Source organism: Cynara cardunculus, assembly GCF_001531365.2.
Source record: "Cynara cardunculus var. scolymus isolate 2C chromosome LG 17, CcrdV1, whole genome shotgun sequence".
Classification (NCBI taxonomy): domain Eukaryota; kingdom Viridiplantae; phylum Streptophyta; class Magnoliopsida; order Asterales; family Asteraceae; genus Cynara; species Cynara cardunculus.
In genome coordinates this window covers 32,978,797-33,004,261 of record NC_037544.1, presented here as the reverse complement: position 1 = coordinate 33,004,261, position 25,465 = coordinate 32,978,797, and the positions used below count along the sequence as shown (strand labels likewise).

At 33.5% G+C, this 25,465-nt stretch overlaps 1 protein-coding gene across 1 annotated transcript; it reads right to left on the bottom strand.

Moving 5' to 3' along the window:
• Positions 1-4,744: 4,744 nt before the first annotated feature.
• Positions 4,745-20,588, bottom strand: LOC112499999. Its single transcript, XM_025103255.1, has 15 exons — positions 20,432-20,588; positions 19,634-19,761; positions 16,781-16,855; positions 16,596-16,709; positions 15,655-15,723; positions 15,517-15,573; positions 10,085-10,138; positions 9,894-9,956; positions 9,742-9,804; positions 9,293-9,457; positions 9,039-9,194; positions 7,106-7,186; positions 6,926-6,987; positions 6,625-6,744; positions 4,745-4,914 (listed from the first exon to the last, which is right to left on the bottom strand). Exons 1-14 carry the CDS (start codon positions 20,586-20,588, stop codon positions 6,648-6,650), a joined length of 1,341 nt encoding a protein of 446 aa, XP_024959023.1. The 3' UTR covers positions 4,745-4,914; positions 6,625-6,647.
• Between the last annotated feature and the right edge of the window lie 4,877 nt (positions 20,589-25,465).

The following is a 25,465-nucleotide window of genomic DNA, read 5'->3' as shown; positions in this document are numbered from 1 at the left end:
CTAACATCCACTTCCTCATGCTCCCTACCAGTGAAAAAAAAGTTCTAATGTAGAAGCAAAAACATAAACCATGATGAACGGTATAAAAAAAGTTCTAATATAGAAGCAAAAACATAAACCATAATGAACGAACGATTTTGAAGAAGCAAAAACATAAACCATAATGAACGAAAATATTTTGAAGCAAAAACATAAACCAAAAACATCAAACAGAGCATCTACACTAGTGGTACATATCAAGTTAATAAGTGTATACGTTTTAATAATCTCCACTAGTGCACATCTCCATAGGATTAAATTTTAAATCGGTGAAATTTTAAACCATCACAATTAAATAACAGTAACCCAAAACTTAATAGACGAGTTTTCATGGCCCAAAACGTAGAAATAAATCAAATGATGAGTATTAAACTAACCCGGTACTCATTTCAAACCGATAGAGCAGATTCTAAGTCTCAAACCTCACAACCTTAAAAACTTAAAAGATGGAGATTAAAAAACCCTAAAATTGAAAACTTGATCAATGATGTAGAAGAGATTCACGATTTCACATACCTCAAACCACATAAACATTGATGTCGATTGTATGGCTGGTGAAGATGAAGAAGGGGATTAGGCGAAGATGCCGAGTCTCTCAATGGGGATTAGGCGAAGATGCCGAGTCTCTCAATGGGGATTCTGACTTGAATTTTGGGGGGGACAGAAGAAAGCGATTAGACGAAGTAGAAGAAAGGTTTTTAGTAATAACAACTTTATGGTTTTAACCACAAGGGTGGTGTCTAATTGGTTTGAGCTTGGCTCCAAATGTCAAAAGTACCAAAAGGTCTCAGGTTCAAATCCGATGAGGAATAAAAATCTTTTTGTGGCCACGGAGGTTCAAATGCGGTGACTCTGAGCTATCTGCAAAGCAGGTGGTCGCCCTAGGATTAGTCGGCTCGCATAGCGAGTTGGTTATCCAAGTTAATAAAAAAACTTTATGATTTTACATATCATTTGTAAAGCATATTCCATGTAATTATTATTTCCACGTCATATTTTTTTATTACACGTCATTATTAATAAACCGGTTACCTGATGTCTAGGCAAACCAGGTACTTCAAAGTTTGAGATTTTATATCTCAGGTACCAAAACTAAATTTCTAAAAGTATGTTATCCAAAATATGAATCATATTAAAGTATGTTGCATTTTCATACAATTTGACCTATTCAAAACATACATAAGTTATATATTTACATCTGAATTACACCTCCTACTACTAGTTTATCATGCAAAACGTGTTCCCGTCCTTCCGATAAGACCTATAACGTTTTTGTAAGACGTGACTCACATTATGGCGTTTTAAAGAGGCATGCATCATTTACAAGGGGTCAAGAACGACGAATCTCTTTATGATAACCAAAACTGGTTTGCAAGTTTGTTATTATAGGACAAAACAACAAGCAATGAAACCAAAGACATATATAGCCGTCGATCTTTCCCAACTAAAATGGAAAAGGCTGTAACCTTTTTCTCGAAAAAGAACGGAGATTCTATTTCTTCTTCCATGATATTTTCACTCATGATTGGGTCGACTCTTTCAAAAAAAAAATTTATAGTTTAATTTTTTTAGCTTTTTTGATTTTATAATTTTATAGATTTATCTAACCACAACATTCACAGTTTCATGAATTCATATATGTCATGGTTTCACAATTAAAACAAAATTGTAAATTACTTTGTTTAGTTCTATTAAAAATATTTAATCAAAAACTATTTTATAATAATAATCTGTATGATTTTTCTTCTTCTAATATAAATGTAAATTTTAGGATCATTATCTGATTGAATAATATATAGAATACATATTTGTATATATAAATGCAACACTTAAAATTTGGGCAAAATGCACAAAATAGCAACTTATTTTTATAAATTTACTTATTATAGCATTGTACTTCCAGTTTTTTTATTACAACAATGTACTTTCAAATTATTTGTTATTAGCATATTGTACTTTAAAAAATTTACTTATTATAGTATTGGTTAACCTTCTGATTTACCTATTATTTCAGATTTTCATGCCACCTTACTGTTCGTGTAGGCTGTTCACATGTACTATAACTGATTACATTTCTTATTACAACATTGTACTTTCAAAGTTATTTTATTATAGCATCTACCAGTTCTTATTACAACATTGTATTTTTAATTTTAATATTTTATTATTTAGACATTTTATATATTATTTTATAAATATATTAAATGAATTAGAAATTTTCTAAATTATTCATTAATACACCAATATTAGTAAAACATGGTTTATCTCGCTAACATTTTTATAAAATATGTATTTTTTGAAAAAATAAAATAAAAATTGTTACTTTTCTTATCCACAAAAATCAACTTTTAAAGAATATATCATACTTGTTTAAAAAAAATTTACTCGACATATAAATATATTAAATTAATTAAATTTTGTTGAATTATTCATTAATATAACAATATTAAAAAAAATTAGATCACAATTTATCTCGCTAACATATAAAAAACCCTTTTAAAGAGTTGACCTGTTTTAAAAGGTTACTCATTGCTCTAATGAGTATATTTTCCAAAGTACGATGTCTTAATAAAAAATAATTTGAAAGTATATTATTGTAATAAAGAAAAAAATGAAAGTAGAATGCTATAATAAGAAAATGTATGAAAGTAGGTTATTATTTCATGCATTTAACCCTTATTATTTTTAGCATTATATGTCGTTTAAACATAAAATTGGCATTTATATATAATATATAAAAACATTATATAAAAAATTAATTGTATAGACGGGGAAAAGTCTCCACTTCTTCGATGGAGATGGGGATGAAATCTTATTTCCCTACAGGAATCGGGATGATGATTGCAATTCGTAATACACCCAACCCCGTTGTCATCTCTAAATAGAATTATATAAGGGTAAATAAAAAAATTAGTTCAAACAAAAACACACACACACACATATATATATATATATATATATATATATTATACTTAATAATTGAAGTTTTATATAATCATGTTGTTATATCAACAAAAATTTCCTATGAACAACCAAATCAATAATGTAATTTTTTACAAGTTTTTATCATGGAAGATTGATTATATGTATACATTATATATACTCATTGGGTTTCTCACTATATAATTATACACACACATACATACATACATACATACATACATACATAAAAATGTATAATTAATACTCGGGTTCGAGTCGGGGATGAAGAGTGCCCCCATCCCCGGTTTATAAATTCGAGGATTTCCAATCCTGGTCAACTCAGGGTCAAGTAACAGGTTCCAGTCGAATGCAAGGTTTTTATAGCCATCAGTAATTCAATATGACATACAAATTTGTCATCTTATGTCACCCTTTAAAAAACACCGTATCCTCGTTGTAGAGTGTAAGGTTTGACCTTACCACCATATCATGTCTCATGCCATTTTGAACCTGATAACAAAGCCCTCAAAAATAAATTGTTATTATTGTGAAATCAAATATAATAAAATTCTGGTTCCTTAATTCAAAATTTTATTATAATTTAGATATTTTAAATTTAAAAATAAATATGTAATTTATTTTAATTTTAATGATAAAAGTAGTTTTTGTATGTTGATAAAAGATAATAACCATATCAGTTGTTTATGAATTGGTTATTATAATTGTAGAGTTCAAAGTAGGGGTGTTTATGGGTTGGGTTGATCGGGTTGAGGACATTTGAACAATCTAATCCAATGCTTGCAGTTTGGAAAAATTTTAATCCAACCCAACCCAACCCAAACCAAAGTACAACCCAACCCAACCTGTACGGGGTAGTCAGGTTGATACTTTGGTATATTAAAATATTTTTCTAACCTTGAATATGTTATTTCTCTACTCATAATTTCTTTTTCATCGTCAACCATTTGAAACAACTTATTCAAATTTTCTTACGTATATCACATTCAGTTAATTTTCTCAATTTACATATATATGTTCACAGTTACTGAATGAGTTATATATAAATATGAATAGATTGAAAATATGTGTATATGAAAAGCATACATGATAGTGTAATTGTCTAATGTATATATTAATAGAAATTCAACAATCATATTAAATCCAAGAAATAAAAGGATATCGGGTCCATCGGGTTGGGTTCAAATAATAGTAACCTAATATCAACCCAATACCTATGGTTTGACAATTTTACAACTTGATTAGACATCGGGTTGCTTCGGGTTGGGTTATTTCATGTTGGATTGGGTTGGGTTGATCGGGTTTTTGAACACCCCTACTTCAAAGAGCTTTTAGAAAATGGTACATCTACACTAATTACTGCTTTTTTCGTCCTATGATTTGCTCAAAATTGCTCCTTTTTCGTCCATATGCTCTCGAAACTACGGTTTTCGTTCCTATGCTTTACAATCATTTTACAATTCACTGATGTTTTCATCCCACATACTTAACAATAAACCACTAACCGAGTAGTCGTCAACAAGAACAACGATAATTTGGCAAACCACAGGCACAAAAAGTCATAGTTTACTAGAAAGTAAATGAACCAACAGTGCATGAACAATTTTTTCTAGTTTACTCTTCCTTTTTGTTATTACAAGATTATTATCTTGATCAGCAAATTTAGACATAGGGCAACCGTAACCATAACCATAGCCCCATAACCATAGACCATAACCGGGCTATGGTTATGGTTAACCAGATTGCCCATGTGTGATTAGCAAACAACCAATATTTGTAAATGGAGAGAGGGCAAAAAGGATCTGATATTGATTACTACCATCATGTTTTTTGTATTTCCAAGTATTGACATAATACTGCTGATTTCTGATTCTAACCTTCTTTCTACCATCACCAGCCTTCCATTATGTTCTGCTGCTGGCTCTACAATCTTATCTGTTCATTTTAGAAATATATCAAATGATCAGAAAACCAAACCAATATATTCCAATCGAAAATGTTGCAAATTGACAATGTTTTAGAAAGATGGATGAAATGATTAGGATCCTAAAGGGTTGTTTACTTAAACGCTTTCTACCTCTTACCGGTAAGAGATGATAGTCTTTACCAACAATCTTATCCTGTCATTTTACGAACTGACGATTCTTAACTGGTAAATGAGGGTGGTGACTGCTACCCATTTGTTTACCTGATAAGAGACACTTATACTATGTTATTTTGATGACTAGTAATCTTACCCGATGACTCTTACCAAGTAAGCTTATCCATTTTTGTTGTTAAACGGCCCATAAATAAATGAACACCGAGTGTATGGAAAGATCTGGTTAGGACCAATGGGTATGATGGAGATCAACAAGTCATTAGAAGGCCTGGATATAGAAGCAGGACCAGTTATAGCAGGGTCCAGTTGGGACTAGGGACCAGCCCTATAAGCTATACTGACTGGAAGAACACAGCCTCTAGTCTCCTATCTGGATATATGTAGATTGTCAACAAGAAGGAATATCGTATATTCAGACCATCTTGGATCAACATTTAGAGTTGTTTGCAGACGTTTAACCAAAGTAAACTGAACGAACCCAGTATATACCACCCGCAGGTGGGATCTGGGTGACCTCTCCTCAATGAAGTAGAGGGTTGTTTCCATAAAGGCCCCAGCTTGTGAAAAGTGTGTCGAAAATTCGAAAAGCCGGTTAGGAGTAAGCAAAAACATACAAGCAGAAGCAGGTACAAGAATAACATAACCAATTTATGAAAACTACATACCCCTAGTCTAACTGACCTCTAACGCTATTTCCCACCCTCTACCTCTCCAGCTCCCTGCCTCCCGTTTCCTCTGGCTATGGATCCACTACCTGCTCTCCAAGAGCTCCTATCAGACATTCACTTGAGTACAAAGTTACTTTTACGTGATATACACTAATTCAAACAAAAAAAGATAAATAAGTCTTCTATTTAGGTCATTTTCATCCACTTCTCGTTCTCCCCTTTGTGGATCCCCATCTTCATTATTAATCATGTCAAGACCAACAATCATATTTTGACTCTAGTCGCATCACATATATTGGACCCTCAAAATGATAATGTTAATTACCCTAAAGGAATAGGACCTTACAGACTTTTTACAAGTGACTTCTGAAATTAGGCAGTAAAATGCAGTTCTTTTATAGACAAATTGGTGGAAAATGCAAAGTACTTTGGTCCGATTCCTATTTCATAATGTAATTTCAGAACCTGCATTTTGGTCCCTCACATGTAATATCTTAAACATTTAGACCAAAGTATGTTACACAAAACAGGTATCAGATCAAAGTACGTTGCATTTTCATGCATTCTCACATGTAAGTTAGGTACCAAACTGTTTGAGATGCGACATCCAAGGTACCGAAATGAAGGTAACGAGGGTTTTGCATAATTGTAACATCCTTAAGGCACCAGAAATTTACTCTAAACATGAAGTAATATGTGCATCAATCTTGAAAAGAAGTGAAAAGAAACACGTGCACAATAATGAAAACCATAATGAACAGCAACACGCATGAAGATGAGGCAAAAGAAAAGGAGATTATGCAAGTCATAAAAGCAAATAGAAGATCTATGTTTATGAGATTCTATCACCATATGAACAACAAATGTACATCACACCTGATAGAAGAACACTGTAGTAACTATCTTGAGGCGTTTGCCTTGTCTTGATGCACCCGTCTTGCCCTACGTCTTGGATGGTTTGTATGGGAAGTACGGGTACGTCTTCTTGGTTTTTTACTGCAAAAGCCAACAACCCAAATTTATACACCACATTGAAAATAAATGTTAACGGGTATCAGAATAGTTCACAAAACCAACTGCTCTACTCTTTAGGGTAAAGGTCAGATATTTACATCCCCCCCTCAAGAACATAAAAGCAACATAAAAAGAGTTCTATAAAAGCTTTTACAGAATCAACCTGAATAAAGCTGACACCATTGAAAGTAGAACCATCACAGGAAAGACCATAAAAGCAGAGGCCTGCAGCAGTTAAGTGATGATCTCATCATTATGCAGCCATATGTTTATGTTCAAAAATCGTAGCATCAGTCAGATACTTCAAATTCAATGCAGAACACTGCATAATAAGTGTACATACCATAAACCACACCAGCTCATTACTTGCAAAAGGACGTGTAAACTCATTGCGCTTCAGCATTTCATGAATGTCAGCACGAACCTTCCAGAATAGAAGCAAGATCAGCCACTCACCAAGCATTATTGAACAAAATAACTAATTGTTTCATAGAAGACCAGCAATTTAATATATTACCACACCAAACAAACCCAGTAAATCCCGTACGGAATAGGGATTGGGGAGAGTAAGATGTAGGAAGATCTTTCTTCTACCCCAGGGAGTAGAGGGGCTGTGTCCGTAAAGCTTACCCCTACTTGATATGTATTTTTATATATTCAATGCAATAAGGGCCAGCCTAGTTGAAGAAGCCTAGGTTGCATCATTTAGGGGCCGTTTACCAAATGCTTACCGGGGTAAGCACTTACCAAGTCACATCACGTTACCAGATGAATATGGCAAGGACCAAAAATCTTACCCGGTAGAGCAAAGGCAAGGACTAAGAGTCTTACCCGGTAAGTGATGGCGACGACTCTTACCATGGTTAGCACTTACCGGGTAAGTTCTTACATACGATGTCGTTTTGGTGGACTAAAATCTTACCCGGTAAGTAAGTGATAGTGTTGAATTTTACCGGTAAGCTCTTACTGGGTAAGTGTTTAGGTAAACGGCCCCTTAATTGATAACTGTCATCGTAAAAATCACCACTTGAGGCAATTTAACTAAATTGGACATAATTTTTCCAATCATTTTTCAGTTTAGCTTCAATCCTTTTTGGGTTTTAACTTCCAGTGTGAAATCTCTCTAAGGTTCATAGAGTAATCATTTTTTCCACAAACCAAGTGATCAAATAAAGGTGCTTAATCTAAAAATATGTTATATTATTTTTACTTTTAGTCTAAAAATAAAACCAAATAATCCTTGTTTAGGTGAGTAAGCACTAGGCCACTCAACTGAGTAGCTTCAGTTGACAGTTTTTAGGACACAGGATGCAGCAATCTTGAAACTCCCAAATTGAACTTTAATTTTAAGTATTTAAGTCATACTTCCAGTTGCACGTATCTAAAACATGCATTTGGCATGATCTGGTTGTTAAGCAGCTTTCTAGATTCCCAAAATGCCTTCTGAAAACTTTCCCCTGACAGTCAAGATATAGTTACATTATCTCTAGAGATGAACAGGCAGCCATAAGCTAGCTTACTTTTTGCACTTACTGAAAAAGCCCTGTTGGTTAGCCATAAGCTAGCTTTTTGAAAAGCTACTTCAAATAGCGTCTCAATAAGCTCCAGAGGCTTTTTCTGCTTTTCTCCAATTACATCCCTTGTATTGTTCCAATTAATTTTTCAACATATCCATTCAAGTCAACTTTACATTATCACTATGTGATATAGCTTATCAACTAGCTTTTTAAAAAAATGACTAGTTTATTAGCTACTTTTGCCAAACATAGCCTTAATGGCATCAAGTTTGTATGTCAAAAATTTCCAGATGAAAAAAGTTCATATGGCTTAATACTATGATATCACATATCTAGGCATAACTTCAAGAGAAGCACAACCACAACGATCTAAACAAATCAAAGAGTAAGGGGCCGTTTACTAAACGCTTACCCGGTAGGTGCTTACCGGGCAATTTTCCTCACTGGACGAACATGGCAAGACCCAAGAATCTTACCTAGTAAGAGCGATGATAAGGATAGAGAGTCTTACCCGGTAAGCGAGGGTGACGACTCTTACCTGGGTAAGCGCTTACCATATATATTGTTGCACACAATACCATTTTGACATACTACAATGTTACCTAGAAAATAAATTATAGTGTTGACTCCTAACAGTAAGCGCTTACCGGGTAAGCATTTAGGTAAACAGCCCCTAAGATTAACTTATAAAAGATGCACATATAACAGTAATGATCTCAACAAGTCAAAAAGTAAGAAATGAAAAAGCCACAATTTTACCCGGCGATGGTATTTTAGGGTGGCCTTTGAAAACCTTCGATAACCACGGAGTAATTTCTTTGTGTAAGGCTTAAGGAAAACCCGTGCTTTATTAAGATGAGGTTTCAGTGTCTTCGAAAGCTGATCAATATAGGGCTTCATGAGCTTCTTGGCTTCCTGCAAATATATAGCACAGGGTAAATGGAATCCCGATTTTCATATATAAATACTTCCACAAATTCATGCATGAAATGATTGGCAAAAACCTACAAGACCTTAATGTATGGATCCACAAAAGTTTGTATGTTCACAATGTGAGGCTTTAAAGTTTTCTTAGATGCATCGTAAATTTCAACAGTCTTGGCAGTAAGTATTTGCGCGTGTGGTTCCATATTCGTCACGAATGTAAGCCACTGCTCCTTGATGATAGGGATCCACTTCTGCAGCAGATAAAGAGACAACATTAGATAACATCATAGATAGATCGATCCATTTGTAACAAAAATATATAAAAATTACAGGGAGAAAAACTTGTAAAGCTTGCAGCAAAACTGTAAACATGGGGCAAAAGATTAAAGCCATGGATGGAAAGGGTTAAAAGCAAATCACTCTCAGAGAGAATCCATGAGAAAGCTCTGAGAAAACTTAAGCATGACATATATGAAAATACAGTACTTAAAACATATTCAGAGCATCAGGTATAGTTTTATGGGGACCAACTTACTGTCTGCACCACATCAATATAGGGCCATGCCCACTTTCGAACTTGAGCTTCTGTTTCCAGTGCCTAAACAAATATTAACATACATTAAATAAGAATAACAGGAACCAGCAAAGAACAGCAAGACATTGGTTACATCAGAATAACTAGAAAACCTTTTGAATTGCAACATCCCGAGCTGGTCTTCCATACACATTCCAATGAGTTACCATGAAGGACTGCACATTATGAAAAAGATACATGACCAAATAAAAAACTCACAGTTAACCCTGAACAACAGTTTCCAGGGACATACACTTCACAATGATTAGAAAAGCAGGAAAAAGAAAACAAGAATGGAATATACCTGACAGTGAACTAAATGAGCTGCCAGCCAAGGTGGAAGCCATGACTCATGGACCTGATGCACAAACAGAGTATATATAATGTCCATGGAGAAAGATGTTCCTCTTACACAGGGTTGTATATGTGTGTATGTAAATGTATGATTTACTGTAGACCTAATAAATGACTAAAATTAAAACAAATCGTTGGCAGAAGTTAACCTTCCTATTCTAAAAACCAAACCAAACGAACCTAGCATATCCCACCTGAGTTAGGGTCTGGGGAGGGTAAGATGTATGCATACCTGACCTCTACCCCTGTTAGCCTTCCTATTCTATAATACAATAAATATAATCTCTGAATTCGTGGGACATATTTATAGTGTTAGCAGATTTTGTAATTTTCACTGTAGTCAGAAAGTTGGTTCTTTTCTTGATTAGCAAATCCCTAAATCTAGGAAATGTATTTTAGGCCTGTTAGACTGTATATAAACCAGTTCGTTATCAATGAAATAGTAGAACCAAATTTCTATAGAACTTAATGGCATCAGAGACACAGCTTTACCCTATTCTTCTTTTGTTCTTCAGCCTTTATTGTTGAAACTATTTTACTAGACCAACTGAAGCTGTCCATGGAGCACACCTGCATGACCTTGGGAATATTCAAGCTGCCTAGTGTGGTCTCATAAAAGGAACTACACGATCTGGTCCCAAGTGATTTGCACAAAACTCGAGGGGAAAAAAAGCAAACTTCATCGTTTACTCAACCCAACAAACCAAGAAAAGAAGACCCTGATACAAATATGACCAGTGAGATACTCGATATCGTTGATTATTTCATGGCTGGGGGACTTGATGCATCCAAAAGTGAGTAAAACTGCATGTTTTTGACATTTGCAAAGGATATCTAGGAAAAACTGAAGCAGACATAATCTAAAGTGAAGGATGTTCCATTGGTTTTCAAAATAAAAACCAAAATTCATTCAACGAAACTTGGTATCACATCTGTCACAGAGTATTATAATACTTCTAATAACTTACGGCTCAAACTCGACTACACTGTATTGATATGAAAAGCACTGAGGACGCTCTGCGAGGTATGTTTGTGAGGAGATCATACCATGTTCGTGAAGAGATTGGGAAGGGGTAAGGTTACATGAGATATAGATGATCAAGTTTATTTAAATAGCAACAAGGAGAGCATACCATGTTTGTGAAGAGATCGGGAAGGGGTAAAGTTACATCCTTGATTGTGTACATTGATGATATTATTGTGACCACAAATGATCTTTGTGAGATTGGAAGGCTCTGGAAGAAGTTGACAACATAATTTGAAATCAAAGAACTAGAAAAACTCAAGTATTTCCCTGGAATCGCATAGTCCTTTCTAACAGATATATTCTAGATCTATTGCAGGAGATACACCAATGGAAAGGGTTAATCTACTTATTGCACACTGGCCTGGATAATAGCCTATGCAGTAGGTGTCAAGGAAGTACACTTAAAAAGGCTTTATACAAAATCTTAAGATACTTGAAAGGCAATCTGGCAACGGGATCCTCTACAATAAAGATGCATCTTTAGCCTTGAAGCTTACACTGTTGCAAATGGGGCATGTTTGGCATTGGACAGTTGATCAACCTCAGGACTTCGCACATTTTTAGGGGATAAATCGTGTGTCTTGGAGAAGTAAAAAACATGCAGTAGTGGCAAGGTCAGGTGTTGAAGTTGAATTCTATGTTATGGCATTACGAGAGTCTGAACTTCTATGGTAAAAAATTTCCTAGGTAACATGGGAATTGATTGGAAAGGAACCATGAGACTGTACTGTGAAAATAAATCAGCCATTAACATGGCCCATAATCTAGTCACAAAGCATGTGCAGATAGATTGTCACTTTATAAAGGAGAAACCCAAAAATGGCTTGTTATGTATTCCATGTGTTCCATCAGGAGAGCAACTCGCTGACGTTCTTACCAAAGAACTAGCCAATACTTCACTTCAACAAATATTGAACAAGCTTGGGAGTTGGGATGGAGAATATTCTCACCCCAAGCTTGAGCAGAGTGTTGGCAGAAATTAATCTTCCTATTTTATAATACAGAACATAATAACTGATTTCATAGGATAATATTTCTATCATTAGCAGATATTTTTTATTTCCTCTACAGTAAAGAGTTCCATTTTCTTGGTTAGCAAATCCCTTAAATTTGCGGATGTATTCTAGATCTTTTGGGCTTTATATATACCAGATTATTATCTATGAAATAATACAACATAATTTCTCTAAAACTTTAAAAATTAATAACTCTATATAGAAGGCCCGACTCGTTACTCTTGCAAAGCACAAATACATGAAGCCAAACCCATACAAAGCCCCTGGTTAATGGTAAGAAATTTGTTTGTTGTTACGGGGATAATGGAAGCCTTCCTCCAACCCTCTTAGGAAAGAAGTAGAAGCACTTGTCTATATTTTGTATGACTGACCTTATAGATATGTCTCACAAAGTTGTCAAGCCTTAGAAACACTTGCCATGAAGGTAGTAAGAGATATCTATCTATCTATTGGTTGTTCCTAGAAACGTAATCACCTTACACCTTAACCCCAATGAGCATTCTTTGAAAATGTTGCAATTAGCAGTTTAGCACAGCCATCTCTGATTTAGAAGTTTGGGATCTATTTATACTTATATAACATGATCAGGCATTTAGTTATTTCACATTCTAGGTTGTTTCAGCTGCAAAACCCTATCAGGGGTAAAACAATGAGAGAGGGATTAAGAAGATAATACAACCAGTCACCTGACTGCAATTGAAGTAGCTGAATTATTAAGCAGCTTGTTTGGCACAGGACCTACAGCTCCGAGGTTCAATCTTCTTCCTTTTGGGTATTGTAAGGTACAGAAAAACGACATGGTGTTGCACTTCCACCACATGAAATCAATGGGAGTTGATATTGTCAGCAGCATTTCCATCTTTATTTATTCCCTCTTCCTTTCACCTTTTTTCCTATTTGGTTTTTTTTAAACTTAAGGGTCATGCATATGTCGGAAACTTATGTACAATTTTAGTGTTCTAGAGGTACTTTAAGACTTTGTGTTCAAAGCTCAATACACATGCAGGTAGGTGTGTAAATGATACGAGACTACATGCGAGCTACTCAAGATCGACTCGGTCAAAGATTGGTCAACACTCGGCTCGAATAGGCTCGGCTTGAATTGGAGCTCGACTCGACATAGTAAGGAGTCGAGTCAAGCTACCCGATACTCCACTCGAAAAACTCATGAGTTACTCGATTATTTTTATATATAATTAGTTTTATAATATAATTTGTAAGAGATATAATCAACTTACCAATAAAAAGAAAATTGTAGTATAATTTTTAAATATTTGCACAAAATTGTATATTTTTCAAGTATAAAAATTAATCATTATTTTTATTGAATCATAATTAAAGAAGACCAAAAAGAAAAGAGGTATTAAATGGTGAAGTTGTTCCACATTGGAAAGGAGGTACTAAATGGTGAAGTTGTCTCACATTGGAAGAGAGATACTAAAGGAAGGGAGAAGAGGCGTTATAAAAAGAGAGGGAGGCGATTGGAGTTTGTAACTTTGTCATTTTGATGATAAATTTGAGGTACATCCAAAGTTGTTAAAGGCACAAGGCACACTTAGACGCAAAGGGGTCCTGGGGCCTAGGCGCGAGGCGCATTGTATAAAAATTATATATACACACACACATAGTAATACACAACTCAAATACCATTATATAAGAAGTAGTAATATCAACTCAACTACCATTAAACATAGTTCAATTTCAATTTCCAAAAAGTAGTAATATCAAACGTATCTCAATAAGGTCAACAACCAGAAATCCAGATTCCAGAAGGTTTAAAGCCATAAAGGAGAGTACAATGTATGGGACGGATGTATGGGAGGTATTTATAGGAGATGACTGATTAGAATTGAATAGAGAATTGAATAGACTTGTTTAATAACTCTTTTTTGTAGAAGTCTAAGAGGTTAAAAGACATAACTAATATTAGGTTTTGACTTGTTTAATAACAATTTTTTGTAGAAGTCTAAGAGAGAAGAAAATTATTTGAATTTAGGGCAGGCCTGTATAAGGCGCGCCTAAGCCCATTTTGTGCCTCAGCCAAGCTGCTGCGCCTTGGTGCGCCTCAGTAACTCGCCTCGCCTTGACAATGAAAAAGCCCAGTCCTTTGCGCCTCAGTACCTAGGCGCGCTTTTCACAACTATGGGTACATCTTTGAGTTTTATAAAGTCAAAAAAAACATCTTTAAGTTTTATAATTTATAAAAGAATACTTTAAAATTTCAGAAATTCCAATGGATGAGCTCGGTTTGAGCTTGATTCGAGTTCAAGTTCGAGCTTGATTCATTCGAGTTCGAGCTTCGTTCGAGTTTGAGCTTGATTCAAGTTTGAGTTTGAGATAGTTCGAGCTCGAGTTCAAGCATAAAAAATTGTAAGTGAGTTCGAGTCGAGTTTAGTTTTTAACTACTCGTGAGTTTCCGAGTCGAATTCGAGCTTGAGAAATACCTACCAAGCTCGAGTCGAGTATACCGATACTCGAGCTCGACTCAACATCATTTACACCCCTAGATGGAGATGCCTTGGCACTAGAGGATCATCAAGGCACTTTTCCACCAGTTTTCTCCGTCTTGCTGCCATAATAACCTTTTCATATTATCAGTCACAGCCCTGCTGCATCGGGATTTGAACAACAAATAGAAAACCAAACCAGTGGCAGAGCTCTCCAGTGTCTGGTTAGATAAAGAGAACCTATGTTGCTTGAGGCTTCTGTTGAAGATGGAAAATGAGAAAGTGATGCCGAGAGCTAATCTTATTTTAAAAGGCTGCGAAATTATGATGGAGGTTGTACTTATTAGGGGTGTGCATCGGGCGGGGCGGGCGGGTTCGGGTGGGAAAATCAAAAAACCGATCGGATTTCGGATATGGAAATCAATCCCTAATTTTTGGATTTCGGACTGCTTCGGGTTCGGGTTGGTCGGGTTTCAGGTTGAGGTCAGTGGGGTCCGGGTTTAGTACTACTTATGCTATTCAAAGGAGATCAAGCCAAAAGAGAGAGAGGAAAGCACAGTAGTCATACAACACAATCAGAACACAGAGATCTCTAACTTAAAGATGTATATGATCCATGTGGGAGGATGGTGCATATACACAGCTTCTGAGATGTATCTTGGAAAGGTTCAGAGAATGTAGCCTCACCTGCACACAAGTAAGCAGATAGGCTGCTACCACAATTTGAAGCATTAAGCTTCAAGTTGCATATTAACCCCCCAAAGGTTAGCCCTTAAAGAAACTACAAAGCAAAAATATTTAAACCAAAAATGAAACACAGAAAGTAAAAAAAGGCATCTAAAAATGGAATTATAAGTCAAATTAATAATACAAACAGTTGAACTTCATATACCTCTGCCAGTTCTTTAGAGTAGTGTGCAGCTCTAAATTGGACTCTCGTTCTTTCTTCCTGAAGACATATTAAAGTCATTGCAATTATCTAAAGGAAGATAACATTTTGGACTGCTAGAAAGTCAAGTTTTCAACAAACCTCAGCCATCTGTAAAGCGCGTTCTGTGTTACGAATTCTAATCTTCTGTTCTTTAATTATCCTCTGGAGCTGGAAAAATATATTAAAAAAGGAATTAACATTTGCAATGTTTGTCTGGGGAGAGGTGTGTTTGAAAATAGTAGTGTCATGATATCATCTGCTGCTCAGTGTTATCACACCTCAAGGTCCAGGGATATTGAATCATGAATCATTGGACGCAATTCCTCCATTTAACTTCACATTTAACTTTGGTGGTCAAATAGGTGAGTTTCAACTTCCAAAGTGGTATGATGTTCTTCAACATTTTCAAAACTGAATTCTTCAACTTGTATAGAGCAATGCAATTCTCATTTTTCTATGGAACTGTAGTATGTCTAGTGCTTTCGTCCCAAAATGAATCTTGCAATTCTTTGATAGACTGTTAATGGATCATGCACTGACTTCAAGTTGAGCCTAATAAGCAGATTATTACAAACATAAAAAGCCACTTTTTGTATAATCTGTAACTTCAAAGCACCATAATTTCCAAGAGAGGCTTATGACAAAGTAAATATTATTTACAAGGAAAAAGAGAGAATGAATTTGGGACGAAAAGGGACCCACCAAAAGGCAAGTTCCAAGAGTTGCAAACTACTCAGTATGTTCATTACAAGACAGAAATAAGTTTCCTATTTTTTGGAAAAAAAAAATATTCAAGAGACGAGTTCTCTTAATGAGAATTATGAAGGCAAAGCAAGAATGCACCTAGCAATTGGCATGGAATTACACTCTAACATGAAAGAGGAAAACAAAAAAACACAACTCGTCTCAACAAAACCTTTATCAAAATAGCAGACATTGCATCAGTAACAGAAATAACTTCTGTGGTCAGAAATAACTGCCTTAAATTTATCTTGCAACACATTTTTTTCTGTCACACAAAACTAATAATTCATAGTTACCTGTTCAAGTTTCACATTCAATTCCTCAATTTTTGTCTCAGCAACATTTATTCGAGCTTCCAGTGAATCCTTTTCGCTGTTTTGCCTTGCTATTTCCTTTTTAAGATTTTCAACCTATCGAAAAGCACTTTGTTAGAGGAATCCATAAATGATAATATATCGGTTGATGCTATTATAAACATCACCTGTTTTTCAAGTTCGCCAGCCTGTGCATGAGCCTCACCCACTTGTTCCTTGGCATCAAAAGATTCTTTTTTCTGCTAAAACATATCATGTCTCACCAAATCAACTTGGTGTCAAGAGAAATCAATGATCATACACATCCATAGCGACAGTGAACCACCACCTTTCGAAATCCAATTGAGACCGACTAATAGTTGATGCACCCATTAAGGATGTACACAATGTAGATGCTCTTACCTTGTTCATCATATGTATCCAAAGCAATATTTTCCATAACTAGCAAGGTCTAACATATGTCAGATTTATATAGCTATAACATTGCCATCAGCATCAATGGCGTAACCTTTTTTATAATCGACAGTCTGGTGCTCTATTATATGTGCCCAATCACCTGAAGTTTTATTCTACAATCTCCTCAAAAGGCATTTATATTCTCTGTTGTTTGACGGTTAAACATTATTTTAATTAAAAAATAGCAGATCGAACCCTGCCCCCAAAATGCGCACAGCATTTCAGAATATCAACGTAAGAAAGCATTGCAAAAGGAATGGAACAAGACCAACTACGCACAAGAAGTACCAGCTAAAAGGGATATAGAACAAGCACAATTTCCAAAGAAACTGATGGCTTCATACGTGCAAGGTTTTTTAGTACAGAAATGGGAGGTGAGGTGCGATTCGTAAACCTCGAGGCGGAAAATAAATAAAATTCAAAATAATATATATACACAAAATTATAATCAGTAGACACCATACATATACAAAATACCTAAATAGTAATTTATATACACAAAAACATAAATACCAAACATATATATACAATATACATAAATACAAAATATATATACACTATATATACTGCCACTGGACATGAATATATATATATATATATATATATATATACACACACTGGTGGTCTGCCACTCCACTAACAAAAAGAATGCAGAAAGTGAGCTGTGAGAGACGAGAGTTGTATAAGTAAGCCGTTAAGGAAATATTATATACACCTAATGTTTTTAAAAGTGGGAGACTTTAGACACAATATGTATATGTATACATATATGTATATGTATGTACAGTCGGCCTGCCACTACCACTCACAAAGGAAATATAGAAACGTGGAACTTGTGAGAGAATTGAATTAGGAAATCACTGAAACTCTTATCCTAAACAGAGCACACACCTCTCACAAGCCTCAACGACTCACCCACTGCCTCACCCCTCAAAGCGTATGCCCAAGATATGCAGCAAGAGGTGACGCCTCAAGGACGTTTTTGGACCTCCTCACCTTGAGGCATACACCTTAATCGATTTTTACAACAATGGACACACGTACAAAAAGTTGATCATTCTTTTGTCAACCATAACAATTCAAGAACATGTCTAGCTGTGGGTAGAAAATGGAAGCTAGAGAGGGAAAGATCAACATAATCTGAAGAATCTTAACGGCTCCAAAAAACTATGAAAGACTTTGTTACTCCATACCAGACTAATCTTGTGATGTCCAAATCAATCACTACATTCCAGTCTTGAACATTTACTTCCCAACAATCTACATCTTCTCAATAACATCAATGCCTAGTTAACGGACTAAAACTAACCTCAATGGTAATCCACCACCTTCTCATGTAAAGTTGACCATTTTCTACTACTATGGCAGAATCATACAGCAAAATATCTATTGTATGCAAGATCTGTAGGTACCACTACCCCCAGCTATACAACTATCTATTGGTTTGAAATACACCTATCAGGCATTTCTTCCCACATGCATCGATGCGTATCACGAAATTAAAGATTTGAAAGATGGTCATACTCAGCAGTTCAATTTGAAAATTGGATCCTCAAGAATTCCACATACAAGTTTGGCTCTAATTTCTCAAATTGGAGACTATTAGAACAGCTAACATGTGGTGTACATACTTTGTCTTCAAGCTTTAGTGCTTTACTTATATAGAACTTGCTGTCATATGAATAAGCTGATAGTCATTTTTATCCTTTAGGACACGATCCTTTAATCAAGTGTGTTCCAAATCATTTACTGATTCACTGTTACTTTGTCACTGTTTTCCCTTCCACTATCAAATGTAAAATCAATTACCCTTCGTATGCAGTTTTCCATCATTAATATTATCACTATTCTTTACACCTTCAATATCCATAAAGACTAGCAATTAAGCTTTAATAAAAAGAGTACATCTGAAATTCAAATTTAGGTCTGCAATCTAATCCTTTATCGCTTCCTCCCTAATAGAAAGACCCATACCCTAAACATTTCCAACCTTGGCATGCATCTGGAGGAGAGAAAAGCAATGCCGACCAGCCTTGTCTAAAGTCTAAACTAGGGGTATACGGTAACTTTCTGGGGTTGCTACTGGGTATGTGAATCAGAATCTACAAGGAAATTATGAGAGATTGAAGAAAGACGTTGTCATACATATGTTCCAGGAGTTGCTCTAATGGCAATACTAAGTAAAATCTAACTTAGCTACTTAAGGACCTCAAAACATTAATCATCAGCCTTAAGAATTGCAATCTCACAGTTTTCTGATCAGAACTCTTTGCATAAAATGAGAATTTGATAGGATCAAAGATGGTAACCGAAAGCGGAGATAAATGCTAGCTAATAAAAGAGGTAATAAATCAGAAAATAGCAAGTTGATGAAAAAATAAAGTCAATAGGCAATTTTGACATGGGGTGGTTCATGAATCATTAAACCATGAATGTTTGAAATCATAATAAAGCAATGAAAATGCCAGCACTATACTAGAACACCATCAAAGAAAATAGACATTTTTAATTACTTTGCATGCAAACAATAGTAGTCTGCAAGTAAACTTTTTGCAAAAACTGACCTGGAGAGACTGAATTTCACCATGCAAGGAGGCCAAACTATTTGATTTTTCAACCACAGTCGTCTCCAGTATTTTAATTCTTTCATCCTTGGAATATATTTCATGGCTCCTCTTTTCAATGCTGGACTCTGAGAATAAAAGGTTAAAAATGAGCAGTTTAGTGCGAAAGTTGCCAATGAAACTGCAAGTAGTTGTAAAAAAAGCCAATATATCCCTAGAAAGTAAATGGTTTACAATATAAGGAGAACAGGTTCTGATAGGCTAGCTTCTCTTACCAAAGAAAGAAGTTTAAAAAACCTGATATATATCAATAAACTCAAGATGGTTGCATTATTCAGATATAAACAAGTCTAAATTACAAGAGATTAGTTTAAAAGCAAATCATCTTAGTAGTTACAACCAAGAAACACACGAACCATTAACCTTCAAATTTTTGAACAAATGAGAGACAAAGAGGACGAGAGAACAGCAAAATGATACAATTCCAAGGTATCTTTCAAATGATGAAGATGCAAAAGAACCGGCAGTCATCATTTGAAAATATTTGAACAAATTTGTGAAGATTCAAGCATTCAAGAAAGACATATAGCTAAACCCTATAGTTCATACCATCAGTTAAGCCCAAAAAAAATGGTTCCTTCCGAAAGACCTAGAAAGAATACCACATGATTTCTTCATACGATACATACGATCACCAGCCATTTAACCAGAGTGAAACTAAACCAAATTCATAGTTGATTTTACAAAACTAAAATATTTTGCGACATCAATACAGAAATGAAGAAGAGAAAGCGAGACCTAAATTGTGAATCTTTGCTAGGAGCTGTTCGTGCTTGATTTTTAGAGATGAGTCATCCGAGTATTCTGCTTGGTAATCATGAAGGGTTTCTGAAGATGCAAAGAGAAAGAGAATTAGGGTGATACAGAAGAAGAGCCGTTGTTTTGGGGCCGTCATTGGAGTAAAATTGGAGCTCAGAAATGAAACCAAAATCAAAAGAAGGCGTTTGAATGAGACTGAGATTTCATTTTAACAATTAATTTTTACTTCAATAATTTCATATAGAGAGAGATAGAGAGATAATCAGTATAATAATTATTTTAAATTTAGGAAAAATTATATTAAAATAGAACCAACTTTCACGAAATTTTTATTTTATGTAACCAACTTTGAAAATCGTCATTTAGGGATCTCTATCAAACTTTTTGTTTATTTAAGAATCTGGTTGATTTGTTGAACAGGTAACAGGTAATTTAAGTGTCTCTATCAAATGTTTTGTTTGATTTGCCAAATTTGATTTAAAATTTAATATTGATACGAATTGGTTAGATATAAAAATCTTGAATGTGATATTTAATATTTATTTTTTATTACATCAATTAATTTTTTTTATAAAATTGATTTTTTTATTGCATTAGTAAAAAAAAACAATTTTTATTATGATAATTTGGATTTTTTTTTTTTTTTGAAAAAATCTTCAATTTGATATCTGGAAAAAAAACGAGATTTGAAATGAAAAATAGATTTTATTGCATTAATTTTTGAGAAAAAACGAATTTTAGTTATTTTTCTATAATTATTTTGCAAGTTGGTTCCCCAAAATAGGAATCAGGTGCAAGTTGGTTTCCCAAAATGACGATTTTGAAAGTTGGTTCCCCAAAATAGGAATCAGGTGCAAGTTGGTTTCCCAAAATGACGATTTTGAAAGTTGGTTCCCCAAAATTGGAATCAGGTGAAAGTTGGTTCCATTTCGATGCAATTTTTTCTTAAATTTAATAGGGTTAAATGCATGAAATAGCAACCTACTTTCATAAAATTTCTTATTATAGCATTCTACTTTTGTTTTTCTTTATTACAGCAATGTACTTTCAAATTATTTTTTATTAAGTCATTGTACTTTTAAAAAATCTACATATAATAGCAATGGATAACTTGTTACATTTTAAACCGGTTAACCCTATGACTTTTTTGCTTGTGTGTCTTTAATGAGGTGATGTGGATGACACATCATTTTGATGACTTAACTAAAATTAAAATAAAAATCTATTTCAAATTATTATTAGTGATTTTCATTTTTCATTACTATGATCTAAAAAAACATTTATTTATTTTTTTACTTTTTCTTATTAAGTTGCATTCAAATTAAATATTCTTAAAGTAAAATATTTATTAAATAAATATGAAACATTATTTTCGAGATATATTTTGTTTGTAAAAAAAGTAATTTTTCCTATTTTATGTTGTTCAAATTAATACATATCTTTTAAAGTTCTCTTTAAAATATTAACGAAATAAATTGTTATYTACAAWWTTTTAATATTGTTATATTAATAAATAATTCAAAAAAATCTAATTAATTTAATATATTTATACGTCAAGTAAAAAGTTTTTGAACAAATATAATATATTTTTTAAAAGATAATATTTTTTGGTAAAAAATGAACAATTCTTATTTTCCTATTTTTCAAAAAACACATTTTTTTAAAAATATTAACAAGATAAGTTATGTTCTACTAGTTTTATTGATATTGGTATATTAATGAATAATTTAGAATTTTTTTAATTCATTTATTAAATAACATATAAAATATCTAAATATTAAAATTAAAAATATATTGTTTAATAAGAACTAGAACATGCTATAATAAAATAATTTTGAAAGTACAATGATGTATTAAGAAAGTCACATCACTATAATATATATAGACAGCCTACATGGATAATTAGGTGGGATGGAAACCCAGTATAATGGGTAAATTTAAATCAAAATGTTACTCAATGCTATAATGGGTAAATTTTTCAAAGTACAATGTCCTAATAAAAAATAGTTTGAAAGTACATTGTTGTAATAAGAAAAACTGAAAGTACAATGTTATAATAAAGAAATTTATGAAAATAGATTGTTATTTTGTGCATTTTGCCCAATTTAATATTAAAAGATTTAAATTAAATAATAAAGTTAATATTGTAAAATAATTTCATTTAAATTATAAATAAATTACATAATTTAATAAAATAATTAAATAAATATGTATGTTTATTAAAAGTATCGTAAAAAATTAAGGTCACTTTTAATTAATTATACAATTAACTGCAATTAAAATTTAATATTCTATATTATTTTATTATATTTATGCAATGTTTTATTTTAATATATAGTACACTTCAATTCATGAATTAAGCCGATACAGAGCTATATGATAACATCTAATTTTTTTATTCGGTGACGGATTCCTCACTTCTTTCTCTTATTCAAAATGGGTCACATGAACCCCTAGTAATTTATCAGATAAATTGACAAGTCACATTGGATCTCACCTGAATCATTCTGTCTATCCAGACAAAAAAATTATAAGAATTCATTATGATGTCAACCTTTATTATGGCAAGAAAAATGAAAGGTAGCAGTTTTAAAAATATGGCTTCATCCAGTTTTTAATAAAATAGTATTTGTGTTGTATTATTAGTTACTTGCAGTAAGTTATGTCATTTACAGGTACTGATTTTACATTTTTATTTAAAAAAAAATTATACATGTTTATTGTGATAATTACCATTTGGATATAAAATTTGGTGTGGTTTTTGAAAGGTGATGGAAAGTTTTAATTTGTGTATGTGCTTAAATGTTTAAAATAATTCTCACCGCCTAAATGTTATTATGTACGAGATTTGATTTATTTCATGGAAGAGTGTGATTAATTGTTTAAAAAAATCTTCCACCGCCTCTTATGGTTTAAAGTAACGTATTGAATAAAATAATTATCTTATCTCATTGATTTTGGTGGAGAAAAGAAAAGTGAGCTTTTCTGTATGTGTTACTTTGTGTGTAAAGTAAACAAGTCTGTAAGGAAAAGAAGAAGTTGATTATGTGATTTCTACTTGAATTTGTTGTTGTGATTAATTCATCTTCATCTACGTGAACATAAGGTGAGTTTAAGTTTATCAATCTTCCTTATTTGGTATTTGAAATTTGAACCATATGGTTATGGGGACGATGATATAATTGTTTTTGGATGCTATTTTAGCATGATGGTGAGACTGGGTATAGAACTGTATGTTTCTTTATATGAGTTTTTTTTTATTTTATGAAACTATATTGATGCTATTACTAGCAAAAATGGTGGGCTTTTGTCATCATTATATCTTGTGTGGAAATAAAGGTGGCATATCAAGGAGAGTTTTATAATGGAATAAGAGTGGCATATCAAGGAGAGGTTTATACTGGGATAAGGATGACATATCAAGGAAAGGTGTTACCAGGATAAGAGTGGCATAATCATGAAATTGTGAAATCTAGGTTTGATCATATGTTTTTGTTATCACATCCTTGTGATGCGATGATATTATGTTATCGCATTTGTGTGATGCGAGGACTTGGGTTGTCGCATTCAATTGATGTGATAAGAGTTATTATGATGAAGTGAAAATTGTTTTATAACCATAGGGGATCTGGTTGGCCTGACCTCTAGATGACTTTACTTCTGGTTGTTCATTTAAACCTTGGAAAAATATTCAAATCTATGATAAAGGAACCAGAGGGGCTCTAGTTGATTTTCTTGTTTAACCAGAGGGTCTCTCGTTGTATTTGGAACTTAAATTCTTTCAAGTATTTAACATTCTTGTCCCATAGGCTTTGGATAGACAAACCAGAGGCTCTGGTTAGCCAAAGGGGCTCTGGTTGGTAAGACCAGAAGGCCTCTGATTGACCCTTGCTTCTGGTTGGCCTTTGTGACAGTTGTCAAATTCGAAATCTCARGTTAGCTTTTATTAAGATTATATTAGTGTTATTGAAGGTAATTTATAAGATTAGGAGTTAGTTAGGTTAGTTTGGTAAAAAAAAAAATTAAGAGATTCCGACAGTTGCTTAGAAAGCCCGGTTTCGACCCGAAATTATCTGAAACGTCCTATACAGTACCAAATGCTCTAATGTATACCCAATATATATAAAACACTAAGTTTTAGTGTTTTAAATATAAAACCTTTCCATTTAAATAAGTTTAGTCATCATGGGCTTTTAATTTGAAGAAAAATGTCAAAATTGAGAAAATGGCCTTTTGTACATTTTGGGCTTTAGTTTTGTAAAAAAAAATGTGTTTTGAAGGTGGGCTTGGGCTCTCTTGGCCGGCCCCTCCCCTATCTTTTTCCTCCCTCCTTCCACATATATATAGCTTCATTTCTCTTTATTTCTCATTACTTCTCCATTCAAATTTCAAAACTCCTCCCATTTTCTCTCCCTAAAAACTCAAGAGTCACCTTGAGTTATCTCCTTCTTCTCCATCTCACTCAGCCGTTTTTCTTATTATCTTCATCATATTAGCAAGATTTTGAAGATACAACATTCCATTTCATCATCAAACAAGGTAATACATTCATCCATTTACTTTTCTTGTAAGTTTTGGGGAGAAAAACTCACTTTTATGCATTATTCATCTTCTATTTTCTAAGTTTCGAAAATATTGAGTTTTAAGGAGAGATTATACCCAAAAAACATGTAAGAATGATTATATGATGGTGGTATTCTATGACCCAAACACTAGAACTCAAAAAGATAGGAAGAAATCATGATTTTATGTGGTTTATTTCTTAAAAATCTTATATTCTKGTGCTGACAGATTATGTGCTTGTGCACAAATCGTCCATATCTTGCAATTGACATGTTYAAATGTTATGAGGTTTCTTCTAAAAGTTTATTTATTGAGTTGGGGTTGCAATGCAATTGGTCTCACTCAAAAACATTGAGTTTTGACCCCCCAAATACTCAAAACATTATATATGTGCATCTGAGAGTTTTTCAGTAGGTAAACCCTACTTTGAACAGCCATAACTCTCTAGAT